Source organism: Portunus trituberculatus, chromosome 10 (assembly GCF_017591435.1).
Source record: "Portunus trituberculatus isolate SZX2019 chromosome 10, ASM1759143v1, whole genome shotgun sequence".
Classification (NCBI taxonomy): domain Eukaryota; kingdom Metazoa; phylum Arthropoda; class Malacostraca; order Decapoda; family Portunidae; genus Portunus; species Portunus trituberculatus.
Window position 1 is genome coordinate 11,880,335 of NC_059264.1, and position 26,502 is coordinate 11,906,836.

Consider the following 26,502-nt stretch of genomic DNA (forward strand, 5'->3'; position numbering starts at 1 on the left):
GCAGTGGTGGTGGTGGTGGTGGTAACAGTGAGGTGTGGTGGTGGTGCAGTGGTGGTGGTGGTGGCAGTGGTGGTGGTGGCAGCAGTGGTGGTGGCAGCAGCAGCAGCAGCAGCAGCAGTAGTGGTGGTGGTGGTGGTGGTGGTGGTGGTAGTGGTGGTGGTGAGTAGTAATGTGCAGCAGTTGACGTTGTAGCAGTAGTAGCAGCTGTCGTAGTTGTCGTTGTAGTAGTAGTAGCAACAGTAGTAGTAGTAGTAGTAGTAATAGTAGTAATATTAGTAGCAGCAATGATAGTAATAGTAATACTAATAGTAATAGCAGCAGCAGCAGCAGTAGTAGTAGCAGTAGTAGTAGTAGTAGTAGTAGTAGTAGTAGTAGTAGTAGTAGTAGCAGCAGCAGCAGCAGCAGCAGTGGTAGTAGTAGTAATATTAATAACAACACGAATGACAAGAGCAACGAGAAAGATAAACAACAAAAATAGTAATAACATCAATAACATTATCATCATTACTAGTAGTAATATTAATAGTAGAGTTAATAGTAGCAGTAATAGTAGTAGTAGCTCCAGTTATTGTTGTTCCGGTGGGATGTTTTTGCATTTAACATTCACTACACTTCCTCCTACACAAGCGTTATTAATAGTCACCAGTGATGGATGGTCACCTTTCTTTAAAGTCTCGGTGCTGAATGCCTTACCACCACACCAGAAAGCACACTGGTCAACACACACACACGACGCGGCTCACGGTGCTCAGCATTAAGGTTCACACAACTTTAAAAACCCTTGTATCTGAGGAATGCAGCATAACCCTAAACCTTCTCCCCTGCCTCACAGAATCTTGTGTTTCCTGGGAACCGCATTCTTAAAATATTACAACCTAACCTATTCTAAGCTAGCTCAATGTAACGTAGTGTATTCTAACTCAAAATTTTCCACAGGCTTTAAGTTATGGTGATTTTCAAAGTGGTCAAGGCTCACGTGAGAGTTAGAAAAGGAGTTTTTAATGTAATGGGTAGGAATACAATGAGAGTCCAATTACTCGCCTCTGTTGCTTTTGAAAACTCTCCCGGTGAGGGAACAGTTCTTCAGAAAATACTCGTAGGAAGTGTCAGGGATAAAACTAGTGTTACAGCCTGACTAATCATCTATGTGGCCTTCGAAAGAACAGCAATCTAGAAGTAATATTGTGTGAATGAAAGTCTTATGAATCTCTGAGTGTCGATGAGGGAATAAAGTTAAACAAAATGGAACCAAAGCCAAGAGTATCTGGATAAAACTCGTGTATCAGAACCTGCAGCCTTCACGTTCTGGGACGCATTTTTACCTTGAGTTTTGTGCACGATTACACCATTTTATTGACATTACGAAGGGTCTACGGAGATCAGAAGATTAATTAATGGCAACAGTCTTCACTATTTTTATCAACACACCAGTTTCCGAAACTATATAAAATCACCAAATAGTAACTAGAATCATTATGGAAACGTGTCATGGTACTGAAGAGGTTAAACAATCCTGAAGAGTAAATACTTTCACAAATAGAACTGAGTAAGGGTGTCTGTGATAAAACTTCTATTACAACCAATCTAGTCATCTCTGGCCTTTGAAAATAGTGTTGATGGAGTGGCTGCGGTAAACCTCTATGAGAATCTGATTAATAACTCTTGTAGCTTTGAAAACGGTGCTAGTGAAGGAACAGCGTCTCACTAAATAGGACGCCTGGCTGAGAGTATCTGAAGGAACGAAGCCTCATCCCTTTTTGGCTTTGGAAAACAGTCATGATGGGGGAATAGTCTCACAAAAATAGAATCAAACCTTAGAATATTTGTGGTAAAACTTCTATAGGAACCCTACTAGATACCCGTGTCTCATTTAAAAACAAGGTTGAACAGGGAATAAAGTTTCGCTTGACCCCTTCAGTACCATGACGTGTTTTCATATTTATTCTCCTTGCTGTATAGTGATTCGGAAACTTATGTGGGAGATCAAAATAGTAAAGACTGTGGCCAATCATCTTTTGACCTCCATAGACCCTTCCTAATGCAAATAAAATCATCTAATCACACCCAAAATTTAAGGTAAAAATGAGTCCCAGTACTGAAGGGATTAAGAACGACGAGAACTTAGTGTCTTTGAAAAAAAAAAAACCTTCCCTTTGAGAATAGTGGCGAAAAAGTAATAAAGATTTACAAAATGAGAGTCTGGGGATGAAATTCTAAAGAGAACACAACTAATGACTTCTGTGGCCTTTGAAAACAGTACTGAAGAAGAGGGGAGAGTTTCACCAAATAGGGATCCAAGCAGGGAGTGTCAGGGGTAAGTGAACAACGCCATTCATCAGCTGGGCGGCGCCGCGGGGTTGTCAACACGTTCTCTTGACTTATTGTCCCCCACGCCTTCCTTTGTCCTCGTCCTCCGCCGCGCCACGCCACCATTCAGGGACATACTTTCATTGTGCTCTCTTGTCTGGGAACTGACTAATGTTTATATAGTTCTCTGAATGTTTCGTCCGAGAAAGGTTGTGGCGTGTTTTGGGTGGTGTAGTGTGGATACGACCTACGACCTGCTTTTTCTTCTTTTTACCGTATAAGGAAGGCTGACCAAATGAAGAAAAGATGGAGATAAGTAAATAGATAAGTGAATGAAACAGGTAGAAATTAAAGAAGCCTAACATCCGAAGAAGAAAGTTGATGTAAAGGTGTTCAATCAGACCGGCTAGTTTAGTTAGATGTCTCAATTTTCTTTTTCTAGGCGAAGTTGAAGTCATAGGGAGGTAGAAAGAACTTAATCAGGCAGGAGTTTAGTTCGGAGATGTCTCAATTTTCCTTTTCTGGGTGAAGTTGAAGTCTTAGGGAGGTAGAAAGAACGTAATCAGGCAGGGACTTCCAAACATCACTAGAACATATCCTGGAGTGAACGGTGGTGCAAGGTGACCAGTGCGACAGAGAACAGTAGAGGCAGAGTTTCAAGCTTTACAACTGAAAAGTACGAAAAAGTGAAGCTGGAGGGAAAAGTGAAGGAAGGTAAAGATACAATGAGGTGGAGGTAAAGAGAAGATAGCTTGAGGATTGACTAGTACATATTACACTGGTAAGGTGATAATTGAATAGAGGCCGCCGTGGTACAGTGGAACCATGCGTGCGATGGGGTCCGAGGGGTCTCCAAGCGCACGGGTTCGAATTATGTCCACGGTCCGAGTGTAGGTAGGGCTTTCTCACTCGGGACAATGGTTTCCTAACGGGTGGCATTTCAGATAGGAGGTACCCCAAAAAGTATCCCCTTCAGCCCATACATTCCCGTGAAAAGCCCACATGGTATAAATAAAAAAAAAATAACACGGTATCAGACAGAGTTCCAGAGATTAGAATTGAAAAGCATGAAAGTATAGGAGTAATGATTAACTCTTGCATTAGAAGATGGATGCAACAATGAATGAGGGAGGAACTGACAGTCACTCGTGAAACAATCATGTAACATAACTGATACTTTCTCCCGTCTCGCTGCACTCCGAAACATTAATAATTACTGTCATTACTTCCCTTCTCGACTTCGGTAACTTTGGTTTTGTTCTCTAACTCTTCATATTTCTCCCCTTCTTTGACTTTTGTGATTCAGGTTGGCTCGGCTCTTCCTCTTTCTAGTGATTTTACTTGTGTTTTCCCTCGACTTGTGTGTTTCTGTGTTTTTTTAAACATTTGTAATTGTAGTTGTCCTCTTCCTCTTATTTTGCTTATCTATTCCTTCGCTTCATATTGTTCGCTTCCTCGAATTGTAATGTTAGTTGTCCTCTTTCCCGACTTGTAAGTTCAGTTGTTCCCTTCCTCGTCTTTTATAACTTAAGTTATTCCCTTCTAGGCTCGTAATTTTAGTCGCTTCCTTCCTGCTCTTGCAATTTCAGTTGTTCCCTTCATATTCTTTTATAATTCCATGCGTTCTTTTCCTCGACTTTTGTAGTAAATTTACTGGTTTCCTTCGACTTTTGCAATTTTTATTCCTTTTCCCGACGTTCTTAATTCTTATTCCTTTCCCTGACTTTAACAGCCCTTCTGTCACTGCACCGCAACACATTGGGGCTCATGTTACCCCTCGGTTCCGCTGCACTTAATCACAATTAGCGGTAAGGAGAACTTGCACTGTGTAGGCACGCGACCCTACACCTAACCTGCCAGTGGTCGATGTGCGGGAGTGAGGGAGTGAAGGAGGGTGGGGTCCAGTCACTGGATCAGCAGAGTGCACCTCTCGCCGCTAAGTGTGAGGAAAACCTTCAGGCAGGATCCAAGCCTTAGTACAGTGGAGGAAGTGAACATGGATGGAGGATAAAGATGATACCAAGTTTACGTGTGTGTGTGTGTGTGTGTGTGTGTGTGTGTGTGTGTGTGTGTGTGTGTGTGTGTGTGTGTGTGTGTGTGAGAAAAGACTAATGAATAAGATAACGTAATTTAGTTAAGTGGAATTGGATGTTCTATGAAAACCTTGAAGGTCTCTCACAAGCTTATTGTCCTCTGTAAGCCTTTATGTTCCTTTGTTGCACACCAGAGTAATGATTTTTTTTCCCATTTAGTTGTGTGATGTATGATTATTTATATGTTCTAGGTATGTACGCGTTTGTTGTGTTCATTTGTTGTATGATGTGTGTGTGTGTGTGTGTGTGTGTGTGTGTGTGTGTGTGTGTGTGTGTGTGTGTGTGTGTGTGTGTGTGTGTGTGTGTGTGTGTGTGTCCCTGCATAGAGGTTAACCAACACTATGTTCTTGCTGCAGGTGTGTGATCGACGCAAGCCATGTGTGTGTCAGGGTTTGCTGTCCCTGTGAGTGTCAGCGGCAGGTGTATAGCGCGCGACAGGTGTTCCTACCTTGTCCAAGTACCACTCAACCTTCCATTCTCTGGGTTCCTCTCCGACTCCCCTGTCTGGACAAGGTAGGCAGGATGGCAGTTTGCTCAGTATTTCACACAAACCGCAATTAAGAAAAGAGCAGTTTGTGATAGTTTCTTTTGTTGTCCAATGATTGACATGAGGTATTTCAGGTAGTTATGTAAGAGAAAGAATACTTACCTTTCTCTCCTTAGCACACTCGAGATTGAATAATATTTTCCCATTTTTGTCTCCATCGTCCTACGAGTGACAGACTATTAATTTTAAAGTTCGTAAATTCGGATTCTTAACAGTATGGTGGCATGCACATAAAGAAAATAAAACAAATGCGTATTCCGTTCCTCTTTAGTGCATTCCAAACTAGAGAGAACGTTTTCTCGCGTTAGTTTTCCATGTGATCCAAGGAGTGTTACGCTTCACAACCCAAGTTTTAACCCCTTCAGTACTGGGACGCATTTCTACCTAGAGTTTTGGGTGTAATTAGACCATTTTATTTACATTAGGAAGGGTCTACGGAGGTCAGATGATTAATGGCCTGAGTTTTCACTATTATAATACCCTCATAAGTTTCTGAAGCTGTGTAAAATCACCAAATATTAAGTAGAATGAATATGAGAACGTGTCATGGTACTGAAAGGGTTAAAACGCATTTTGGTATCTGTACGTATAACTAAACTAAAAGAATACATATATCTGTCTCTCTTTAGCGCTCTCAAAACTGGACAGATATCCTGGTTTTCGGTTTAAGTCCCTTCGTGGCCAAAGGAGTGACATGGACCAATGCAAGTAAAATAAATCCGATTCTATGAAGTATTTTGGTATTTTTGTGTGTCAAGAGAATGGACTGAAGTTTTTGGTTTTCGTATGCAATTGTTTTGTGGTCCGAGAAGTGACACATTTTTTTTCAAATCTAAGATTCTTCACGTTATTTTGCCATCTGTTGTATATAATTAGCACTCTCAAACTAATAGAGCACAACTTTATTTCATCCGGGTGAGCTCTCTTTGTGGTCCAGGGAATGACATGTTATGATGTTATAAAGTATCTGTCACCTATAGAAGTAAAACAAAGGAATGTCTGTCTCTTTCCATTACACTCATTACTTGACAGACCTTCATTGCGTTCCTGGGAATCCTCTCTGTGGTGGTAAGAGTCGTGATGAATTGCATGTTGTATAATCCCGATTCTGTAAAGTATTCTGCGTCTATATCTGTAAAGAAGAGAATATGTCTGTGTTCCTCCAGTATATTCTAAACTGACAGAATTCTACGTTTTTTCTTTTTGTGAACCCTTTTTGTAGTGCATGAAGTATCGTGAGAACTTGCATGTTAAGTAATCCTGATTCTATAAGTATTCTAGCATCTATATAAATAAAGAAAGTACAGTTTGCCTTCTTACAGTACACTCAAAACTGAACACACCTTTATGGCTTTCGTGTGAACCCTCTATGGTGCAAGGAGTATCGTGAACAATTGCATATTATATAATTTTGATTTTATAAAGTTTCCTAGCATTTATATAAATAAAGAAAAGAATGTCTGCTTTCTTACAGTATACCCAAAACGTTACATAACTTAATTGCTTTCGTGTTAACCCTCTGTGGGGCAAAATGTATCCTGAGCAATTGCATACTACATAATTTTGATTCTATAAAGTATTCTAGCATCTATATAAGTAAAAAAGAACATCTGCCTTCTTACAGCACACTCAAAACGTTACATAACTTAATTGCTTTCGTGTGAACCCATATTGTGGTACAAGAAGTGTTGTGAGGAATTACATATTACATAATTTTGATTTCATAAAGTTTTCTAGCATCTATATAAGTAAAGAAAAGAATGTCTGCCTTCTTACAGTATACCCAAAACGTTACATAACTTAACTGATTTCGTGTGAACACTCTGTGGGATAAAATATATCCTGAGCAATTACATACTACATAATTTTGATTCTATAAAGTATTCTAGCATCTATATAAGTAAAGAAAAGAATGTCTGCCTTCTTACAGTTGACTCATAACTTTACAGAGCTTCTTGGTTTTCGTGTGAACCCTCTGTGGTGCAAGAAGTATCGTGAGCAATTGCACGTTTTAAACTCCCGATTCTATCAGAAGTTATCAGTAAAATGCCGCAATTCTATATGGAGCGAGAGGGAGAGCAGGAGCCTCAACGTGCTTCGCCATCAATTAACAGGCACTAAATTCTGAAATGTTAGGGACATAGTGGGTCTGAAATAAAGCCACTTTTCTTGTGCTATATTGCTCGTATTACTTGTGTTGGTATTAATATTCCTGACTCTTAGATCACTGGTTATGGAAGCGTGGTATTGAAAGCCGCTTGTATATTGCTGTGGTCGCTCTGTGTTAACGTTCAGTGTAAAGTTAAAAAGTGAATTAAAAAAAGCAGTAAAAGATAGACTCGTATTTTTAAGTAGATTTAAATGAAAGAAATTGATATGAAGGTTTGTAAAAATAAATAAAAAAGTAAAAGAAATAGACACGTATTTTTAAGTAGATTTAAATGAAAGAAGTTAATATAAAGTAATTTTTTTCTGGCTGTAAACATTTGTAAGAGAACATAGTGTGATTTGATTTACAGGAAAAGTGAATACTAGTTTAATTTCGACTTTAATCGGTATAGAAATGTTTAGAATAATGCAACATAATATCTAACAGGTGTTGCAGAAATTATATGAGTTGAAAAGTTGTAAGAAACATTATTACAAAACGAGGTGTTGAAGAGTTGTAAGCTACAGTTCACAATAAAATGTTGCAAAATAGTGTTGTACAAATAATTGAAAAAGAAGATAAAAAATTAAATATTATTACACAAGGAGGTGCTGAAAAGTTGTAAGTTGCAGTTCGCAGTAAAAAGTTGCAAAATAATGTACAAATAATTGAAAAAAAGAAGGAGAAGAGTGATTATAATGGCAATATTGAACAAGGATGAGGACTTAGCGGGATTTATATGTTTATTTTGATATTTTTTTTCAAACAGTGGGTCCTTTAAAGATGCATGTATTTACTATTAATTACCATTATTTCATTGTTTTATCTCTATGACTTTTTTTATCTTTTCTATTTTCCTTGTGTCCAAAAGTGACTCAATCGAAACAATTTTTCTACCCTTAACTGTATTTTCTATATAATTTTTGTTAGACGTTAAACCATTATATTTGTTACCTGTGTCTCAATTACCATTATTCTCTTTACTACATGTATTATTATTTCCATTAGCTGTTACCTGCACAATTACTTTTCTTTGTTGCGTTACTGTTCTCTAATTCCCTTTGTTGCCAGCAGCTGTCATGTATTCTTTTATTCCTGGCACGCGTTTTACTGTCGTCCCTGTCTCTTCAAGTATTTATTCAATTACCTTTGTTATTTTCGCACCATTATGCCTCAGTCTCCCTGGTCTTGCTCTCTGTGTGTGCGACGATCATAATTTTCTTTCACTCATTACATCCATCAGTATAATTCCTTCTCATTTTACTATCGATCGTCCTGAAACCTTTAGTATAAGCGGACGGTATTTCATTTTGGGTCGCCTTTGTTTTGTTCGGCCGAGCAAGGGGAAGGATATTATGACGTTGGAGGAGTCTAGTCTCTCTCTCTCTCTCTCTCTCTCTCTCTCTCTCTCTCTCTCTCTCTCTCTCTCTCTCTCTCTCTCTCTCTCTCTCTCTCTGTGTGTGTTAAGGTGTTTTGTGTTATGCAAATCATGTTATATTTTTGTTATTAAAGAGACGTTCATTTTATCACTTCATCGCTCTAGTCATGTGTTAGCTTAGGTTAGGTTAGGTAAGTTCAGGTGATGGTATGTTAGACTAAGTTATATTTTGTAGTCAAGGTTACGTTAGGTTAGGTTAAGTAGGGTAAGTTGGGTTAGGTGATGTGTTAGAATAATGTTACGCGAGAATGCGGTTTTGTTTATGAGAGTTTTGTTCTTTCCATCGCCTTGGCCATGTGTTGTAGTTAGATATTCATGGCTATGGTTCGTTGTTGTCTCACCTCATGACTTTTTGATGCATGGATTGACACTTTTATCATTATTATTTATTATTTTATTTGATGAGAGTGATGATTGACATTTGATTTACTTTTTCACTTCTTTTATCAATTCCACGACTGCCTTAGAAAGAAATAGTCATTCTTTTTCTGTCTTTTCTTTATGGTGGACGTTATTTCTCGCCAATTTCTACCTGAACACCACGATTCCTTTGTAATATTCACTCTAGCCAGGACACAAATGGTTAAGTATACAAGCTTGTCTCGTAGTCTGCCGTTTATCATAATACACGTTTGGTAGCAGCAACGAGACGAGCGAACGTGTAGACAGGTTGTGAGTTGTAGGCGAGCGAAGTGGTGACTGCCCTGCGTGGTCCCGGAATTCAGGGTCGTGACCTCACCTAGGCGACCGATGTGTTGGCTTCTGTTGGCGTCAGGTTCGGGTCTGCACCTGGGCGGAGTGACCTTTCTTATCTATCTCGAGAAGTCACTACATCTTTCTGATAAAATGACGAATTGTTGACATGATACTCGTACAGTGCATATAGGGGCCGCGATGGTACAGTGGAACCATGCGTGCTTTGGGGTCCGAGGGGTTTCCAGGCGCACGGGTTCTAATCCTGTCCACGGTCCGAGTGTAGGTTGGGCTTCCTCACTTGAGGCAACGGTTTCTTGGCGGGTGGGCTTTGAGATAGGAGGTACCCCGAAAAATATACCCTATAGCCCATACATACCCGTGAAAAGCCTACATGGTATAAATAAAAAAATATGTTCTTAATATTATTTCTTTTATTTGAACTATATACAACATGTATTTAACCTTTATTTTCCATATTAATCTCCATAGAATCTTGTTTTCCACGATGTAGGGAGTACTTGACACAATTTCTTTCACCAATGTGCTTCTGTCTCCGTTAAAATGTCTGCTTTACGACTCCCGACATGCTAACTACTGCATTATTGACGACATTGGTAGTATTGAGTCATGACTTTCTTCATACGAATAGTGGATGAATTTATTGTGATATTTTCTTTTTCAGCGCTTTACTTTGGCAGTTTCTCTGTTTTTTCTTTTAACTTTCGTCTCACTTTTAGGTCACGCTTCTCTTGATGCGAAATATCGTATTGATGGCGGGATATTTCAGGCACTTTATGCAGCACATCACCTCGTTGATCTATTCTTACCACCACTACTTTCTATTTCAAGCGGAGTAGTGTAATGTTCTCTACGAAATATGTAACTCCATCAAAGATTCCCCATTGGACTAATTTAGTGAAGTATATTGTTCGCTTCTGTTCATGATTTTTGCAGCTTTTACACAGCTTTTGGGCAAAAATGCTGCATTGGTGATTCTTTTTTTTTTTTTTTCTGTGTATTTATAGTTTTATGAGATTCATTTTTTTTTTTTCAAGCTATTTTTCCCCAGTGTGATCTCTACATCTAGACATAAGTAGACTGTGATATTTATACCAAATGAAATTCTTTTTTTTTTTTTGTCCTTTGAGTGGTATTATACACAATTATCCTCTGGCATGATATGACTTACCTTTTTCTATATTGTTTGTATTAAATGGAGCAAGGTGAATAACTCAAATTACGTAGAATTCTTAAAGTTTTGCTTGAATTCTGTTGTACAAGTTTTCTTTTATTTCTTTCCTGTGGTATGAAGTATTCAGCTGTGTGAATGTTATTCATAGTGAATTAGATAAACTGCAATATTCAAACAAAATCAATTTCTTTATTTTTTTCAGGTGTATGACTCTGTTTTGTTGTTTCATATGGGTAAAAACATTATTTTACTGAGCATTATACATTTTCATCTCATCATTGTAAAGCGAAGTATGATTCATATTAAACCAAGCAAATTGCAACGTTCACACCAAACCGAATTCATGGCTTTTTTCTTACATGTTGACATACTTATTTGGTTTGTAGTATGAAATGGTTTAACTTTCTTCGTATTATTCGTATTAAATTATGTATGTTATTCTATTTCAACTAAGACATATTCATAGGTTTGTCTCATATATATATATATATATATATATATATATATATATATATATATATATATATATATATATATATATATATATATATAGTGTGTGTGTGTGTGTGTGTGTGTGTGTGTGTGTGTGTGTGTGTGTGTGTGTGTGTGTGTGTGTGTGTGTGTGTGTGTGTGTGTGTGTGTGTGTGTGTGTGTGTGTGTGTTTTGTAATTGATAATATCGCTTTGTGTGTAATCTTTCAGCTTCTGTGTAGCAGTAATTACTTGAATGCCTGATTGCAATTAAGACTGAGGTGATTTAACTATTTATATCATAGTTATTCTCAGGTGTGAAATGATTGAACTCACCGCCACGTACGTCACTGCAAATCATTATTCTTTTTCAATCAAACAATCAAACAAATTACAATACTTAAACCTTCCTAATTATATTCTTTCTCATGAATTTTCCGTGGTCTGGAATAGTTCAGCTCCCACCAAGGTCATCAGTGACTGTGTCATCGCGTGGCGGGACGGGCTCACCTGTGTAGCGTGAGTCACCGCCGCCCTTGTGATGGACGTGCTGATAAGACGAGGAAGGGACGCCCCGCTGGACTAATTGCTCTGTCATTGCCGGCTGTCCTTTACTTGTTTATCAGTTGCGCTTCTATCTCAGTGTCGGTCAAATGAATTAGTTTGTTATCATTCTCATCTCATTTCTTGTTAATTAATTGCATTCATATCTCGTTGTGGGTTTGGATTAGTTATTTCATGTAATTTTAATTTCATTACTCGTTCAGTTAAGAGTGTTTCCCTTACGTTGGTTGTTATTTAAGTGTATTTTTCTCTCATTGTGTGTTTAGTTATGATTCAATTGTATTTTATGTTCATTAAATGCTTAGATATAATTTACACGCGTTGTTTATCAATTAATTGTGTTTTTATCTCATTGCTGGCTAAATGAGATACCATATTAAATTCTTGCTTCATTACCGATCGGTAGGATTGCATTTCTTTTTTCAGTACTAGACTACATTACCGTTTACACTCATTACATCTCAATTTATAGCAGTTTTAGCATAACCCTTCGCTTATTACTCTAGTAACTTTTTTTTTCTCTATTAATAAGGGTTTTAATCTTAACAAGATTTGTTCTATCCTATTATTTTTTTCGTTTAAGATACTCCCATCAGTTCCAGCTCATTGGTTATTTGATTGATATGCGTCATTACATGTAGTATATATTTTATTATTCGCTGTTTAAATGAATTGGTGTCATTTGCGTCTCATTATGTGTTTAATTAATTCTATTATCAAGTTTTGCATCCCATTAGTGTGTTCATTGTGTCATTATCATTTGGGTCCATTCAGTTCATTTCAGTCTTGGTCTTGTTGATCGCATCATTAAAGTCACTGTGTACTCAAAGAGTCATGCTTCTTATCACGACTACTTTACAGCAGGCTCAGTGAAAGTTATTGGTGTTTTTACGATTCAAGTTATAGTTAAGCAGAATTCAGTGGAAGTCATTGGAGTTTTAAAATATGTATTCGTGATTTTAGTGAAAGCTTAACAGGATCTAAGTTAAATTATTGGAGTTTTCATTTTTTTTTTTGTGATTTCACTAATAGCTAAACAGAACCTATTTTAAGTTTTTGGAGTCTTCAAGTATTTGCTCGATGACTTCATTGACATTTCAAGGAGAACTAGTAAATGTGATTAAAATTTTCAGAGTTTTTCTTTGTTCCGGTGATAATTCAATAGCTACGGTAGAAATTATTTGACCTCCAAGTTTTTACATGACGATAGGTGTTGACCAGGCTTGATTTGAAGCTACTGAATTTTAAAGATTGTTTGCAGGATTCTCTTTTTAGTGGATGGTAGTGTGATGTTCAGCGATGTTTCCAAGTTTCTCGTGATAATTCCTAAAAGTCTGGTGGAATTCATTGCAGTGTTTATGATCAAGGAGCTGCAGTGGTAAGGGACTGTGCTGGAGTTGTAGGGCGTATTTTCATGATTATTATTGTCATTTTCAAGAATGCCGTAGAATTTTGCACCACCTTTGAAAAAAAAAAAAAAAACGTAAACCTTGATCAGTTATCTCAGTGGTGTTTGAAAATATTCTCGATGAGAGAAGAAAATCCTTTCAAGACACGTGGTTTAGTTTGGCAGAAATTCCCCTCCATTTTGGTCTCCGGCACTTGTACGCTGGTGTGTTTCGGAAGGTTGGTTGGCTTGTCTCTCCCTGTGATGGTGAAGGTAGGAATTATTCATTTTTTTTATTATTTTGCTGTTGTTGTTGATGCCGTTGATATTTATATTGTTTTTGTCATTAATTTGTATATTAATTTACTTATCTATTTTTAGTGACACTGTACACACTGTATACTCGTATCAGCTTCCCCTCTCTCACCCTGCAACACTGCCACTCGAACAATGCGGTCGCTGGCGGCACGATGTAATAAATTTTGATGAGATCTTGAATGGCAATAAGAAGAAACTCTCCAGCCGTTCGAGTATGGCTGGAGATATGAGGCTTACTTCTTTCGCTGTTTCCGTGAAGTCCTGATCTAGAGTACAGTTTTTCTTTTTTGCCTTTTTCTTTTCAATTTTCTATCTTAGCACTTACCTCCGTGACTTCAATCCTTTATAGTTCTACAACAATCCCATCCCTCCATCTCACCTTCTGTCTTTCCCCTCAGTCTTATTCATTTGACCGCCGTGGTACAGTGGAACCATACGTGCTTTGGGGTCCGATGGGTCTGCAAACGCACGGGTTCGAATCCTGTCCACGGTCCGAGTGTAGGTTGGGGCTTCCTCACTCTGGGCAATGGTTTCCTAGCGGATGGGCTTTGAGATAGGAGGTATCCCAAAAAGTATCCCATTTAGCCCATAAATTCTCGTGAAAAAGCCCATATGGTATAAATAAAAAATAAAAATAAATAAAACTGGTTTCTACGTGGTCTTTTAATCGGTTCCTGGATTTCACTGACCACGAGTTAAAGATCTGAATGAACCACCACGCCCTTTGAATCCTCCTGCGCACGAGTCCTGCCAAGAGTTGGAGATTGGGAAGGGCACCCACTAAGTAAGGGTTGCTGCTTCCAAGTGTCAATACCAATGTGTCTCATTAAGAAGCATCGTTTTGACTGAAATTCATGATAGGTACACGAGGTTGATTTAAATAAGTGAGAAAATAATTGAAATAAAGATGGAAATAAATATATGAGTACATGAATAGATAAATGAACTAGAAGAAAAAACAAATGACCAAAGTGTTTCTTCAGTAAGCACCGTTTTGGTTGGAATTCATGGCAGGTACCCGGGCTTGATTGAAGTACATGAGTAAATAACTGAAATAAATAAATAAAAAAAAAGACGGAGAAAAGAAGAGGAAATAAAGTAGAAGGAATGAACAAAAAAATAACGATAAAAGAAAGGGAAGTGAAATAAAAAGAGAATGAAAAATAAATAGATGGATAAAGAAAGAAATCCTCACATAATTAGATAAATGAACGGGGAAAAGAAGAGGAAATTAAGTAGAAAGAATGAACAGAAAAATAACGATAAAAAAAGGAGAAGTGAAATGAAAAATGAATGAAATCAAAATAAATAAATTAATAAATAAATGCTCACAAAAATAAACAAATGAACTAGAATAGAAACCAAATTAGGAATATAAACAAATCAAATAAGCACTAAAAAAGATGAATATATAAGCAAAAACTTGTAGAAACCGGAAACACTGAAAGACACTACAATCTATCAATCACTCGCTCCCGTTACTGTCAGTGGAACTTTTTAAAATCATATCCTTGACTTGCACCACAGCATTCTACCCTACGGAAAGACATTACTGCTTCTTAGGGACGATGAAACAAAGGAGAGAGAGAGAGAGAGAGAGAGAGAGAGAGAGAGAGAGAGAGAGAGAGAGAGAGTAGTAAAAATCAACATAGGTAAACGAATAAATCCTTATGCTATCAGTGCCACATTTCTAAACCCCCTTGTAAACCACCACTACAGCAGAATAGCTTATGTAATAGCCGTGCCACTTCACAGAAACCGCGTACTTGCTATTCCCTACATAACTTCCCTCCGCTGCTATCCGTTCTGGGCGCCCTCTACGCAGAAAGCCGCGCCAGATCTACCGCCATGAGTTATGGTAAAAGCAATACGCCTAATACTCATGTCTTATTCAGTGGATTATTCTTCCCTTGCTCTCCTTTGTATATAAATCACGATAACGTCTAGCGGGGAAAATTCACGATCTCTGCAGTAGTAGCGGGTAAGATACAGGGTTTGCTATCAATATTTAAGTCTGTTTTGTGACACTGTGTATTTTCCATTCAGCCTTTCAGTGCTTGGTTATGTTTTCCTCTGGTCAGAATTGCATCTTCTACATTTCATTATTCTTTTTATTGATGATCTAAAAATACAGAAATTTAGCTTTTTTTTTTCATCAGTATGCATATCTACCTTCATTTCTTTAAGGCTGTGTATTTTTGCTTGAACGTTTCACTGCTAGGTTATTTTCTTTTCCTTGGTCAGAATTTTCTATCATTAATTTATTTTTTAGTAGCTTAAAAATGAAGTAAAGCTTCTATTCATCAATATGCATATCTACCTTCATTTCTTTAAGGCTGTGTATTTTTCCTTGAACGTTTCACTGCTAGGTTATTTTTTTCCTTTGGTCAGAATTTCGTATCATTAATTATTTTTTTCATTAGCCTAAAAAACGAAATTAACCTTCTATTGATCATTATTCACATATCTACGTTCATTTCTTTAAGGCTGTGTATTTTTCCTTGAACGTTTCACTGCTAGGTTATTTTTTTCCTTTGGTCAGACTCTAGTATCATTAATTATTTTTTCAATGGCCTAAAAAAAAACGAAATGAAGCTTCTATTGATCATTATTCACATATTTACGTTCATTTCTTTAAGTCTATGTATTTTCTTTAAACGTTTCACTGCTAGGTTATTTTTTGCCATTGGTCAGACTTTTCTATTATTGATTATTTTTTACATTACCCTAAAGAAACGAAATGAAGCTTCTATTGATCATTATTCACATATGTACGTTCATTTCTTTAAGTCTGTATATTTTACCTTAAACGTTCCCTATTAGGTTACGTTTTCCTTTGTTCAGAATTTTGTAGCATTATTTTTTCTATTACCTAAAAACGACGAAATTAATCTTCTATTGATCATTATTCACACCTTTTCTTTAATCCTTTCTCTGCCAGACCATTTTTCTCTTGTCAGAAGTATGTCTGGTCCATTTATTTTTTGTATTGGTGTAATATTTGTGTGGCTCACAAAAGACGAAATCAATATGTTCTTGTCATTACCATTATTCATGTTTGATTTATTACTTTACCTACTTTGCTTCATGCCTTCCACTTCAGACTATTTTCTTTCTCTAGGCAGAAGTACGTTTCACGCATTCATTTGTTATTTTTTATGTTTGGTATTTGTGTTGCCTTAAAATATGTTCAGTTAAGATTTTATTCTGGTTGCTTTTATCATTAACCCCTTTTATCTTGATATTTGTGTACGATTAGACCATTTTATTGGCATTGGGAAGGGTCTTTGAAGGTCAGCAGATTAATGGCTACAGTCTTCACTATTTTAATCCCCCACATGAGTTTCTGAAGGTGTATAAAATCACCAAATAGTAAGCAGAATAAATATGAACACAACGGAGGGGGGGAGCATTGGGTCAGGTGGGAGGTGAAGGATGGGTGTTTCAGTGGGAGGGGAGGGGTAGCCTTGGTGGGGGAATGCAGGTTTGGTGGTGGTGGTGGTGGAAAGTGTACATGAAAAGTGAATTGTGTTAAAGTCTGGTTTAAGACTATGTACTTTCTCTTTACTATTTCACTCTTAGATATTTTTTCCTATAGTCATGTGTATGTTTTATTGATTAAGCTTTGTATTGCTATGCTTAATCCTTTCAGTATTGGGACACATTTTTACCTCAAGATTTCTGTACAAGTAGACCATTTTATTGACATTAGGAAGGAACCATGGATGTCAGAAGGTTAATAGCCACGGTCTTCACTATTTTAATCCCCGACATAAGTTCTGAAGGTGTAAAAAAATCATCAAATAGTAAGCAGAATGAATATGAAAATGCGTCATGGTACTGAAGGGATTAAAGTCTGGTTTAAGACTACGTACTTTCTCTTTACTATTTCACTCTTAGATATTTTTTCTATAGTCATATGCATGTTTTATTAATCAATCAAGTTTTGTATTGCTATGCTTAATACCTGTGTTGCCCTCGTCCCCGACAAAAAAATAAGCTTCAATTCTCTATCACGGTAACGTCAGGCGTAGTATTCAATCTCCCTGCAGGTCTAGTGGTGAGCAGATAAATATTTCAGTACCAACATTCAATTCTTGTTTTTGATATTATGTACTTTGACTCGTTTACCGCTTCACATTTTTATCCTATAATCAGAAACTCTTTTTATCCATTTATTTATGTGTTGGTGTCTTTAACTCCTTGAGTACTGTGACGGATTTCCATATTCATTCTGCTTACTATTTGGTGATTTTATACAGCTTCAGAAAATTATATTGGATGATTAAAATTGTGAAGACTGGGACCATTAATCTTCTGATCTCCATAGACCTTTCCTAATGTCAATAAAATGGTCTAATCGTACACAAATCTCAAGGTAAATATGTGTCCCAGTACTAAAGTGGTTAATATTGGTGTTGCCTAGAGAAAGACAAAATTAAACTTTTATTACGGTGTATAAGATTCATGTTTCAGTGCTAATATTCTCTTCTTCTTTCCAATAGTATGGTCTTTTCCTTGAACGTTTTATGCACTCCCTTTTTCCTAATATCAGAAACATTTTTTTTTATCTATTTACTTTTTTTTTGGTTTCATTAATATTTGTGTTGCCTTGACCTTTGACAAGACAAAATTGATCTTGTATTCAGATGGATGAGATCACATTTTAGTACCTATATTCACATCTGGTTTGCGACACTCTGTACTTTTCCTTAACCCTTTTATTACAATTTATTTTTCCTTAATTGAGAAACCTTCCTTCATCCATTTGTTTTATAATTGGTCTCTTCTGTGTTGCCTAAATATACGGAATTTGCTTTTTATTCCCTGATGGTTAAGATTCACACACGTCTAGTTTATGGCTGCATTTTTCTTTCACTCTCACTTGTAGACAAACTTTCATGTGATAAGAAATACGTTTTATCAATTTGCTATTCATCTTTTTAGTCTGTTGGTCTCTTTGATATTGGTGAAGCTTAAAGAAAATTAACTTTACTCACTCTTATGTTTCTTTGATGTCCGTACAAACCTCCTTTTTGCAGCTCTGAATATTAACGATGCATGGCTACAGCAGCGAAAAGGGTGAAGCTAAATGTCATGGAAGTACTTTTACCATTAGTTCTGGAGTATTATGCATTTGTTAGGGGCGTTTATTCTCCAGAGTTCGGTTTTATTGCTGTGAGAACGCTGATTTTTCATCCATTCACTCTGGTATGGTGATTCGAATTTATTTTTGCTCGATACTAAAAAAGAAAATAATATTGTGGCTCATGGTAGCTTTTTATTCTATTAGATTATGTACACCTTATGACGATGCTGTTACGGTGCAGTAAGTTAGTGTGGATGTGCTGACTTTACTGGTACACTTGGTAAACTTCTGGACTGACTTTCTAGACATTGTGTAACTCCATCATCGATTTTACTGAGGAGAAATACAACAACAGCAGCCACTAAATGCTTTCATCTACCCCATGAGACCATCAGGCATTAGTGTTACCTCAATAATTTATCCTAAACTTGCAGTACGTTTCGTTAATTAAACTGGAGGCGAGGCTTTGGTGATTAAAGTCTTACTGTTCACACTAAGTCCACAAAGTTCTTCCCAGTACGCTCGTAACTCCTTCAGGCGTTTTCGTGCAGCACCTTCTTCAGCGCCAGTAACTTCTTCGTTCCCTCCAGCGTTTGTTTTCCCAGTTGATGCTGTTTCCTAAGTTAGTGAGTCTCGCTTCTTCAACCAACCCCTCCTGGGACCTCGCCTTGTTTCTCAGTGTTACGTGTTAAATGTTGATGCAGTGTTCCTCTCGCTTCCTCGGGGTACGGACAGACGCACAGACAGGTTGACAGACACGTCCATGCCTCGGCGAGTCCGCGGGCGACAACAGAGCGACAGAACACAACGCGGAAATAACATTATGGACGGAGGAAACCAGCGGGGAGTGAAGTGCGGCGGAATAAACTGAAGGGTTCGAGGTTAGGAAAAGGTGGATTGTGTGCAGCGTGTCATGACAGAAAATGAGGGAAGGGCGGTGTGTTGGCGGTGACTGGTGGAGGTCATAGGGGAGAGTAAAGGCAGAGGAGTGTTTGTCAGTTGTTGAGGGGTTCTCGAGGGAAGGAAGAGGAAACTACACACAAAAACAAGATAGGAATACAAGATGAGGTGAAAAATTAAAAAATGATACTTGTCATATGAAAAGAGGAAATATAGAAGAAATAGGAGCTGACGGTGTATAATGAAATCAATATCTTAAGATGGAGATTTCGAAAGTATGAAATTATAGGAAGAAAAATTTTGATGAAAATAAAATAAAGATTATAATAGTAAAAAAGTAAGTCAATACATGTTTTAATAGTCAACGAATCTTTATATAGACGGATTCATTAAATACAAAATATAAAGCACAGGTTAATTTGCTATTATACTAAAACTTCAACTGGGAGAATGAATCAAAATGTGCTCCAGTCAAACAAAGAATACTCGTATCAATGAGGTGACTATCATACTAAACAGTTGACTCTTATGAGGGACTTATAGGCGTGGGTGAGCAAGTGTTGGCGGAGCACAGGTAGGGTTGCAGGGCGCGGCGGTAGGCGGTAGGGAGCAGGGTGGGGAGGGAGTGTGGGTGCTTACAGACTGTTCGGTGATGCCAGCCAGGCGGCAGTGCAGGTGTGCGGTGGAGCCCAGCTGGACGGACACGTTGAGGGTGAGTTGGTCATGCAGAAAGTGTGGCTGCTCCTCGGCGCCGCTGCCCTCCTCGCCCTCCCTCTCCTCCAGACACACTGCGGAGGGGAGAAAATAAAAAGTGCTGCGACATTGAGTGGGAAAGCAGACACCGTTGTTACACTGAGGGAGGAAGACAAACAAAAAATCATGAAAACTGCCGTAGCAAAGCAAGACTCGTGTAACATCTCGACCACCGAAGCAGGAAGACGGACAAAAAAAAAAAAAAAAAAAAAATGATGTAACACACGTCAACGCAGCGGCGGAAGGACAAGTGTTGCTGTAGGTGTAGAAGATAGAGGCGAGGAATACTAAAATACAGTTCAAGATAAGAAACAAACCCTTATGAAGAAAACAAGAAATGCTCATGGAGAACACAAAAAAAAAAAAATGACAAAACCCAAACGATTCTTTCAGTGTTTTCCCTTCCTCTTTTTTTTTACTTTTAATAGTCTTTGGTTACAAAATAAATATATGAATAGGATGATTGAAAAACGCCTGCAAAAATATTAGCATTAGAACATCAAGGCGAGATATAAAATGTTGGTGTGTTTGTGTTTCCCGCTAAGCCATCACTGCAGACGTATTTACATTCCTTTGTCCGCGCTGCAAAACTGTGAGGAAGGATTACAGTCGGGAAAAGTGTCTCATCTCGTAACTCCAACCCTTCCCTCGTCACTCCATTATCGGGGAAGCGAAGGAGAAACAGGAGAGGGAAAGAATCATGGAAATTGTGAAAAATGCTGATCAAACGTAACAAATACGATAAACGGAAAACAGTAAAGCAAACGGAACACATGCACAACACAACACGCAACCCAACACAACCCAACACAACACAGCACAACACAACCCAACCCAACCCAACTCAACACAACACAACACAACACAACACAACACAACACAACACAACACAACACAACCTAAAACAACACAACCCAACACAACCCAACTCAACCCAACCCAACCCAACCCAACCCAACCCAACCCAACCCAACCCAACCCAACCCAACCCAACACAACCCAACACAACGCGCAACCCAACACAACACAACCTAACCCAACACAACCTAAAACAACACAACACAACCCAACCCAACCCAACCCAACTCAACCCAACCCAACACAACACAACACAACACAACCCAACCCAACCTATAACAACACAACACAACACAACACAACACAACACAACACAACCCAACCCAACCCAACCCAACACAACACAACACAACTTAACCCAACACAACCTAAAACAAAACAACCCAACCCAACCCAACCCAACCCAACACAACCCAACCCAACACAACACAACACAACACAACACAACACAACTTAACCCAACACAACCTAAAACAAAACAACCCAACCCAACCCAACACAACACAACACAACACAACACAACACAACACAACACAACACAACACAACCTAACCTAACCCAGCCCAACCCAGTCCAACGAATACTGCTGTTGAAGACGAGACGAAAACACGAGACTAGACACCAAGACACACTTTGATCTGTAACAAAGGAATCTGCTTATCTAATTATAAACATTTGTAAAACACGCTTGGTAGAGCAGGACATAAGGACAACCAAGCTCTCTCTCCTTGTCTGTCTCATCCCTCGACAACGTCATCACAGGAAACTAAAGAGAAGGGACTACAAATTTCTAGTTCCATATGAAATACATGTAATTTTGATTCAATAGGTAAATATAACAAAATTTTGAGTATAATTAAGATTCAAAAGGATAGAAAAGTAAATGGAAACTGCGAATTAAACAGGGATTTAAATGTACTTATTGCAAGTGAAGGGGGACTGACTTGAAGGATGCAGGAAAAAAAAAAAACACCCACAGCTTACTTATACTGGGGTAAGTGTTGAAAGGGAGTCTTGTAGTGGAAAATTATATGAGAGGAATGTACTAATATACCAGAATGCCGCTGAGATTGTCTGTGCGGGGGAGTTCGTTGTTATACACATCTCGAATCTGAAAATTAGGAACGACATTTGTACATTACGTTAACATACTACGGTTGTCGTTTGGTTCAAGTGCCCGGAGGAGACTTGTTGTTATTGGTTTCAGTACCGAGACGGTTCTTCAGATCCTATATTTGAAACGTTAGGAAAAATAATGAAAAGCAGACCACTAGGTAGTATAAGAACTGATTTTTGTTATTGGAAACTTGTTAGGAAACATATGAGAACTTGGAATAATATACTGTGGATTTTCGTCACAACTTGAATCTGAAACACACACACACACACACACACACACACACACACACACACACACACACACACACACACACACACACACACACACACACACACACACACACACACACACACACACACACACACACACACACGTAAAATCAGACTATCTTTTTTTTTTCTAATTTATACCATGTGGAATTTTCGCGGGAATTTATGGATTAAAGGAGATACTTTTGGGGTAACTCCTATCTCAAAGCCCACCCGCTAGGAAACCGTTGCCCCAAGTGAGGAAGCCCAACCTACACTCAGACCGTGGACAAGATTCGAACCCGTGCGCTTGGATACCTCTCGGACCCCAAAGCGCGCAAGGTTCCACTGTACCACGGCGCCCCCAACCACGAGAGAGAGAGAGAGAGAGAGAGAGAGAGAGAGAGAGAGAGAGAGAGAGAGAAATTGTTTGGAAATATTTGTCATGAACCTAAATATTCTAAAATGTCTTGTCACGAATTCTTTGTTAATAAAAACCTGTTGCCAGAGAAATAAAAATGAGGTGGCAAGTAATACTGGTCGAGTTTCTGGTGGAACGATGAATAAGGAAAGACGAAAATAAGCATTTTTTCTGTACGTGGAAAGAAGAGAAAAGAAAAGAAGGGAAAGAACGCAGAACAAAAATGCGAAATACTCTTGTATATGAAAGAAAAAAAAAGATACCTGAGGAAATAAATAATATTAACATATAAAACACGAAACGAAAGTATTTATTCCAGTTATTAATTTTGTTAATGGAAATATGCTTCACGTTTATTCTATCTGAAATTCTTATTACTTTAAATTCCTTTCCATTTCCTCGAGTCTTGTGATTGATGTGGATTATAAGGATTTATCTTGTCGATTCCATTCCACGTTAACAAAAAAAAAAAAAAAAAACTCAATGAAGTCTTCTATAATCTTTCGTTTATGGAGAGAGAGAGAGAGAGAGAGAGAGAGAGAGAGAGAGAGAGAGAGAGAGAGAGAGACACATGCCATCTCACCAAGACAAAAAACAAACACTGCACTATTCCTTACAATTGAAACAAAATCTGTATACCTTACAGAGGCGTAGATTAAAAGAGCAGAATCAGGCAGAGGCCTTTGAGTGGTACAGGATATATAATAAGTGTGACCTAAGCAACCTTTCCTGGGCCACTAATGAGTAGAGGACAAGAAATAATGAGTTGAAGCTTGATAACGTTAGATTCTAAAATGTAGATACAAAGGAAATGGTCTTACATGCAGTTGCAGATGAGTGGAATGTTATGATGGTCGAATAATTTGGGAGCTTTTAAAAGAAGACAAGACAAATTTATAGACGAACATGGATGGTAAATAGAAATAGGTGGACACATATTGTACAGGGACGAGGATAGATGGTAAATAAAAATAGGTGGACATATACTGTTGCACAGGAACTGCCACGTGTAGAATTGACAACTTTTATATTCCCGTATTTTCATGTGTGTGTGTGTGTGTGTGTGTGTGTGTGTGTGTGTGTGTGTGTGTGTGTGTGTGTGTGTGTGTGTGTGTGTGTGTGTGTGTGTGTGTGTGTGTGCGAGTCCTGACTGTCAGTGGGAGAGACAAGACTTGGATTGAGATGCAGATTGTGTTCTTGAGTCTTCCCTTATTCATTCACCTTCCTACACACGTCCTCAGATTTCACAGAGAGAGAGAGAGAGAGAGAGAGAGAGAGAGAGAGAGAGAGAGAGACGAGAGACGAGAGAACTGAAAAGAAAGGAGTGATCGACGTGAGAAGCAAGAGACAAGAGACAAAGACACACAATAGACAGAAATAGACACAAACAGACTGGCAGGATAAAAAAAAGTGAGGTACAATAACATAGAACAGGATTAAATAAAAGAATAGGGAATGATAGAATAAAGGATGGGGGAGAAGAGAAGAGAGGATGTATGGTAGAAGGAAAAATGAAGATAAGGGGAAGGGAGGAAGATAGGAAGAATACTGAAAGGACAAGACAGAAAGTAGATACTGAGAGAGAGAGAGAGAGAGAGAGAGAGAGAGAGAGAGAGAGAGAGAGAGAGAGAGAGAGAGAGAGAGAGAGAATAAATCAGAGACCTGTGACAGAACGAAAGAATTAATGAACGAACGAATGAAAGAAGAAAGGAAGGAGAGATGAAAGAAAACTAATAAAAGGAAAACGGAAAAGAAGGAAAAGCGAGAGAGAGAGAGAGAGAGAGAGAGAGAGAGAGAGAGAGAGAGAGAGAGAGAGAGAGAGAGAGTCGGGTAGCCAAAGCACTCTAACATTCCTGTCGTGTTTACCACAATACAACTCGAAAATACTCCTCCTTCCTGTCCGGCAGAAGTCACTTAATGTCTGCTGAGTAAAGGAGGGCTTGGAAACACACTATTATTGGCCCGGTCCTTCCTTCCTTCTTTCCTTGCTTCACTGCGGGCCAAAGAGGAGCAGCAGGACAAGAGGGAAGGGGACAGGAGACTAGAAGCTGGCCAAATTGTGTCTTTATATTTCTCATTAGGTACGGTGACTTCAAGAGGAACGGCAAGAGTTTAGGGAAGAATGTAAAGTAAAACGAGGCAAGGAAAGAGATGATTATAAAATGTTGGGCAAGTTTGATTATCAGACTCAAAGGAATATGAAGCTAAAAGTAGGAAGAAGGAGCTGATGAAAGATGTGTCAAAGAAAGCGAAAAGAAAATGATACACAACTTAGATTAAAGAGGGAAGGAATGTGAAACTAAAAATGGGGAGATAGAAGTTAATACAAGATCCGACAAAGAAAACGACAAAAAATGGGTAAACAAGTTAGATTAAAGGAAAGTAGAAAAAGGAGAAAACAAGTTTGATCAAAGATGAAAAAGGAGAATAAAGGAAATTGGAAACTTTGCCAAAAAAAGGTCATCATCAGGCCTTCATGTAGTCTTACGCTATACGAGTGTTTCCGAGCCTGTGGTGTGCGTGCTCTCTCGGGAAAAGTTTGGGAACCAATGATCAACGAGTATGTCTGCCTGGCGTTAACCAAATGTTCTACAATAAACTTCCTGCTAAGACGGTCAACCACAAATATCCCCACCTTTCTTCTTGGAGTGTGTGTGTGTGTGTGTGTGTGTGTGTGTGTGTGTGTGTGTGTGTGTGTGTGTGTGTGTGTGTGTGTGTGTGTGTGTGTGTGTTTATATATATATATATATATATATATATATATATATATATATATATATATATATATATATATATATATATATATATATATGAAGGAACATTCAGTTAAGACATAAATAAAAAAAAATGAATAAAGGAAATGATGATTTCAGAAAACAATGCGGGACGAGAAAGAGAAATATGAAATGAGAAAAGGAAGATAATGAATGTAGGAGGGAGATGTAAAATTGTGATATATTTTTTACTCAAGGTAGGGAAGGAGAGAAGCAAGTGGATAAATGAAGAATAAAAGAAGAAACAGTAAATGAAACAAAATGAAGTGATAAATAAGGAACGAGGAGAGAAAGAGACTGACTAGAAGCTATTTGCTAAACTCTGACTTACTTGTGATTTGGAAAATAAAAAGAAAATCAGGAGAGCAAAATTTGAAATAAAAAATATTTTAATATGCTGTAACTCGGCCGGAAGGAATAAAGGAAATCACAGTTAGAATAATGGAGGAAATTCTGGAAGAAAAGAATTGAGAGGTACACATGATATAATTGTGTTTGTCAGAGGGAAGAGTAAGAAAATGAATTGGTAATGAAAAATTTTGTTCAAATTTGATAAATGATTTGTTTAAGATAAAAATGGAAGATTAAAAAAAAATCATCTGATTTGTTCCTGTGATGAAAAAAGAAAGCAAAGATTATTGAAGAAATGCAAAATAGTGAAAAAAAGATAAAACTTGGAGTCTGTCTATAAACAATTCACTTCGTTATATTTTTCAATGAATAAGTGCACAAAGAAAGAAATTCCTCCGTATAATGAGAGAAAGAAAATGAATCTTGAAGAGTAGTGAAGACTACCTCAAATTCCTATTAACTCGGTCACTTAAAATGTTTTTTTTTTCTTTTTGTTACCAAAAAGGCAACGGTCACAAACTGTTTGTATACCAGTAAATAAAAAAAAAAGACGTTTACGAATAAGAATCTCATCTGTAAACTTTAGAAGTGCGAATGTTTTAGAGTGAAGTGCTAAGAATGAGTCTTTTAAAAGGTGTAGATCCTAATGGGAAAAGTGACTAGCAGTGAAAGAATTACACATGGGGAACTATGAGAAAGGGAAGAGTAGGCGACAGAAAGAAGATTCCGTAATAAGATGATAGTGCCGACTGCCGAGGCTGTGAGGATTTCTGTGAATGATATTACGACACAGGAAATTAAGGACAGAAAAAGAAAAATTAAATCTA

The 26,502-nt window shown here is 37.8% G+C and overlaps 1 protein-coding gene across 1 annotated transcript in view; it reads right to left on the bottom strand.

The window, feature by feature from the left end:
* The window catches only part of LOC123502104 (zwei Ig domain protein zig-8-like), a 360,559-nt gene that overhangs the window by 66,454 nt on the left and 267,603 nt on the right, over positions 1 to 26,502 (bottom strand). Inside the window, exon 3 of the mRNA XM_045251318.1 lies at positions 19,790 to 19,938. Within this exon, the coding sequence (XP_045107253.1) occupies positions 19,790 to 19,938 (149 nt within the window). The remainder of the gene's footprint in view (positions 1 to 19,789; positions 19,939 to 26,502) is intronic.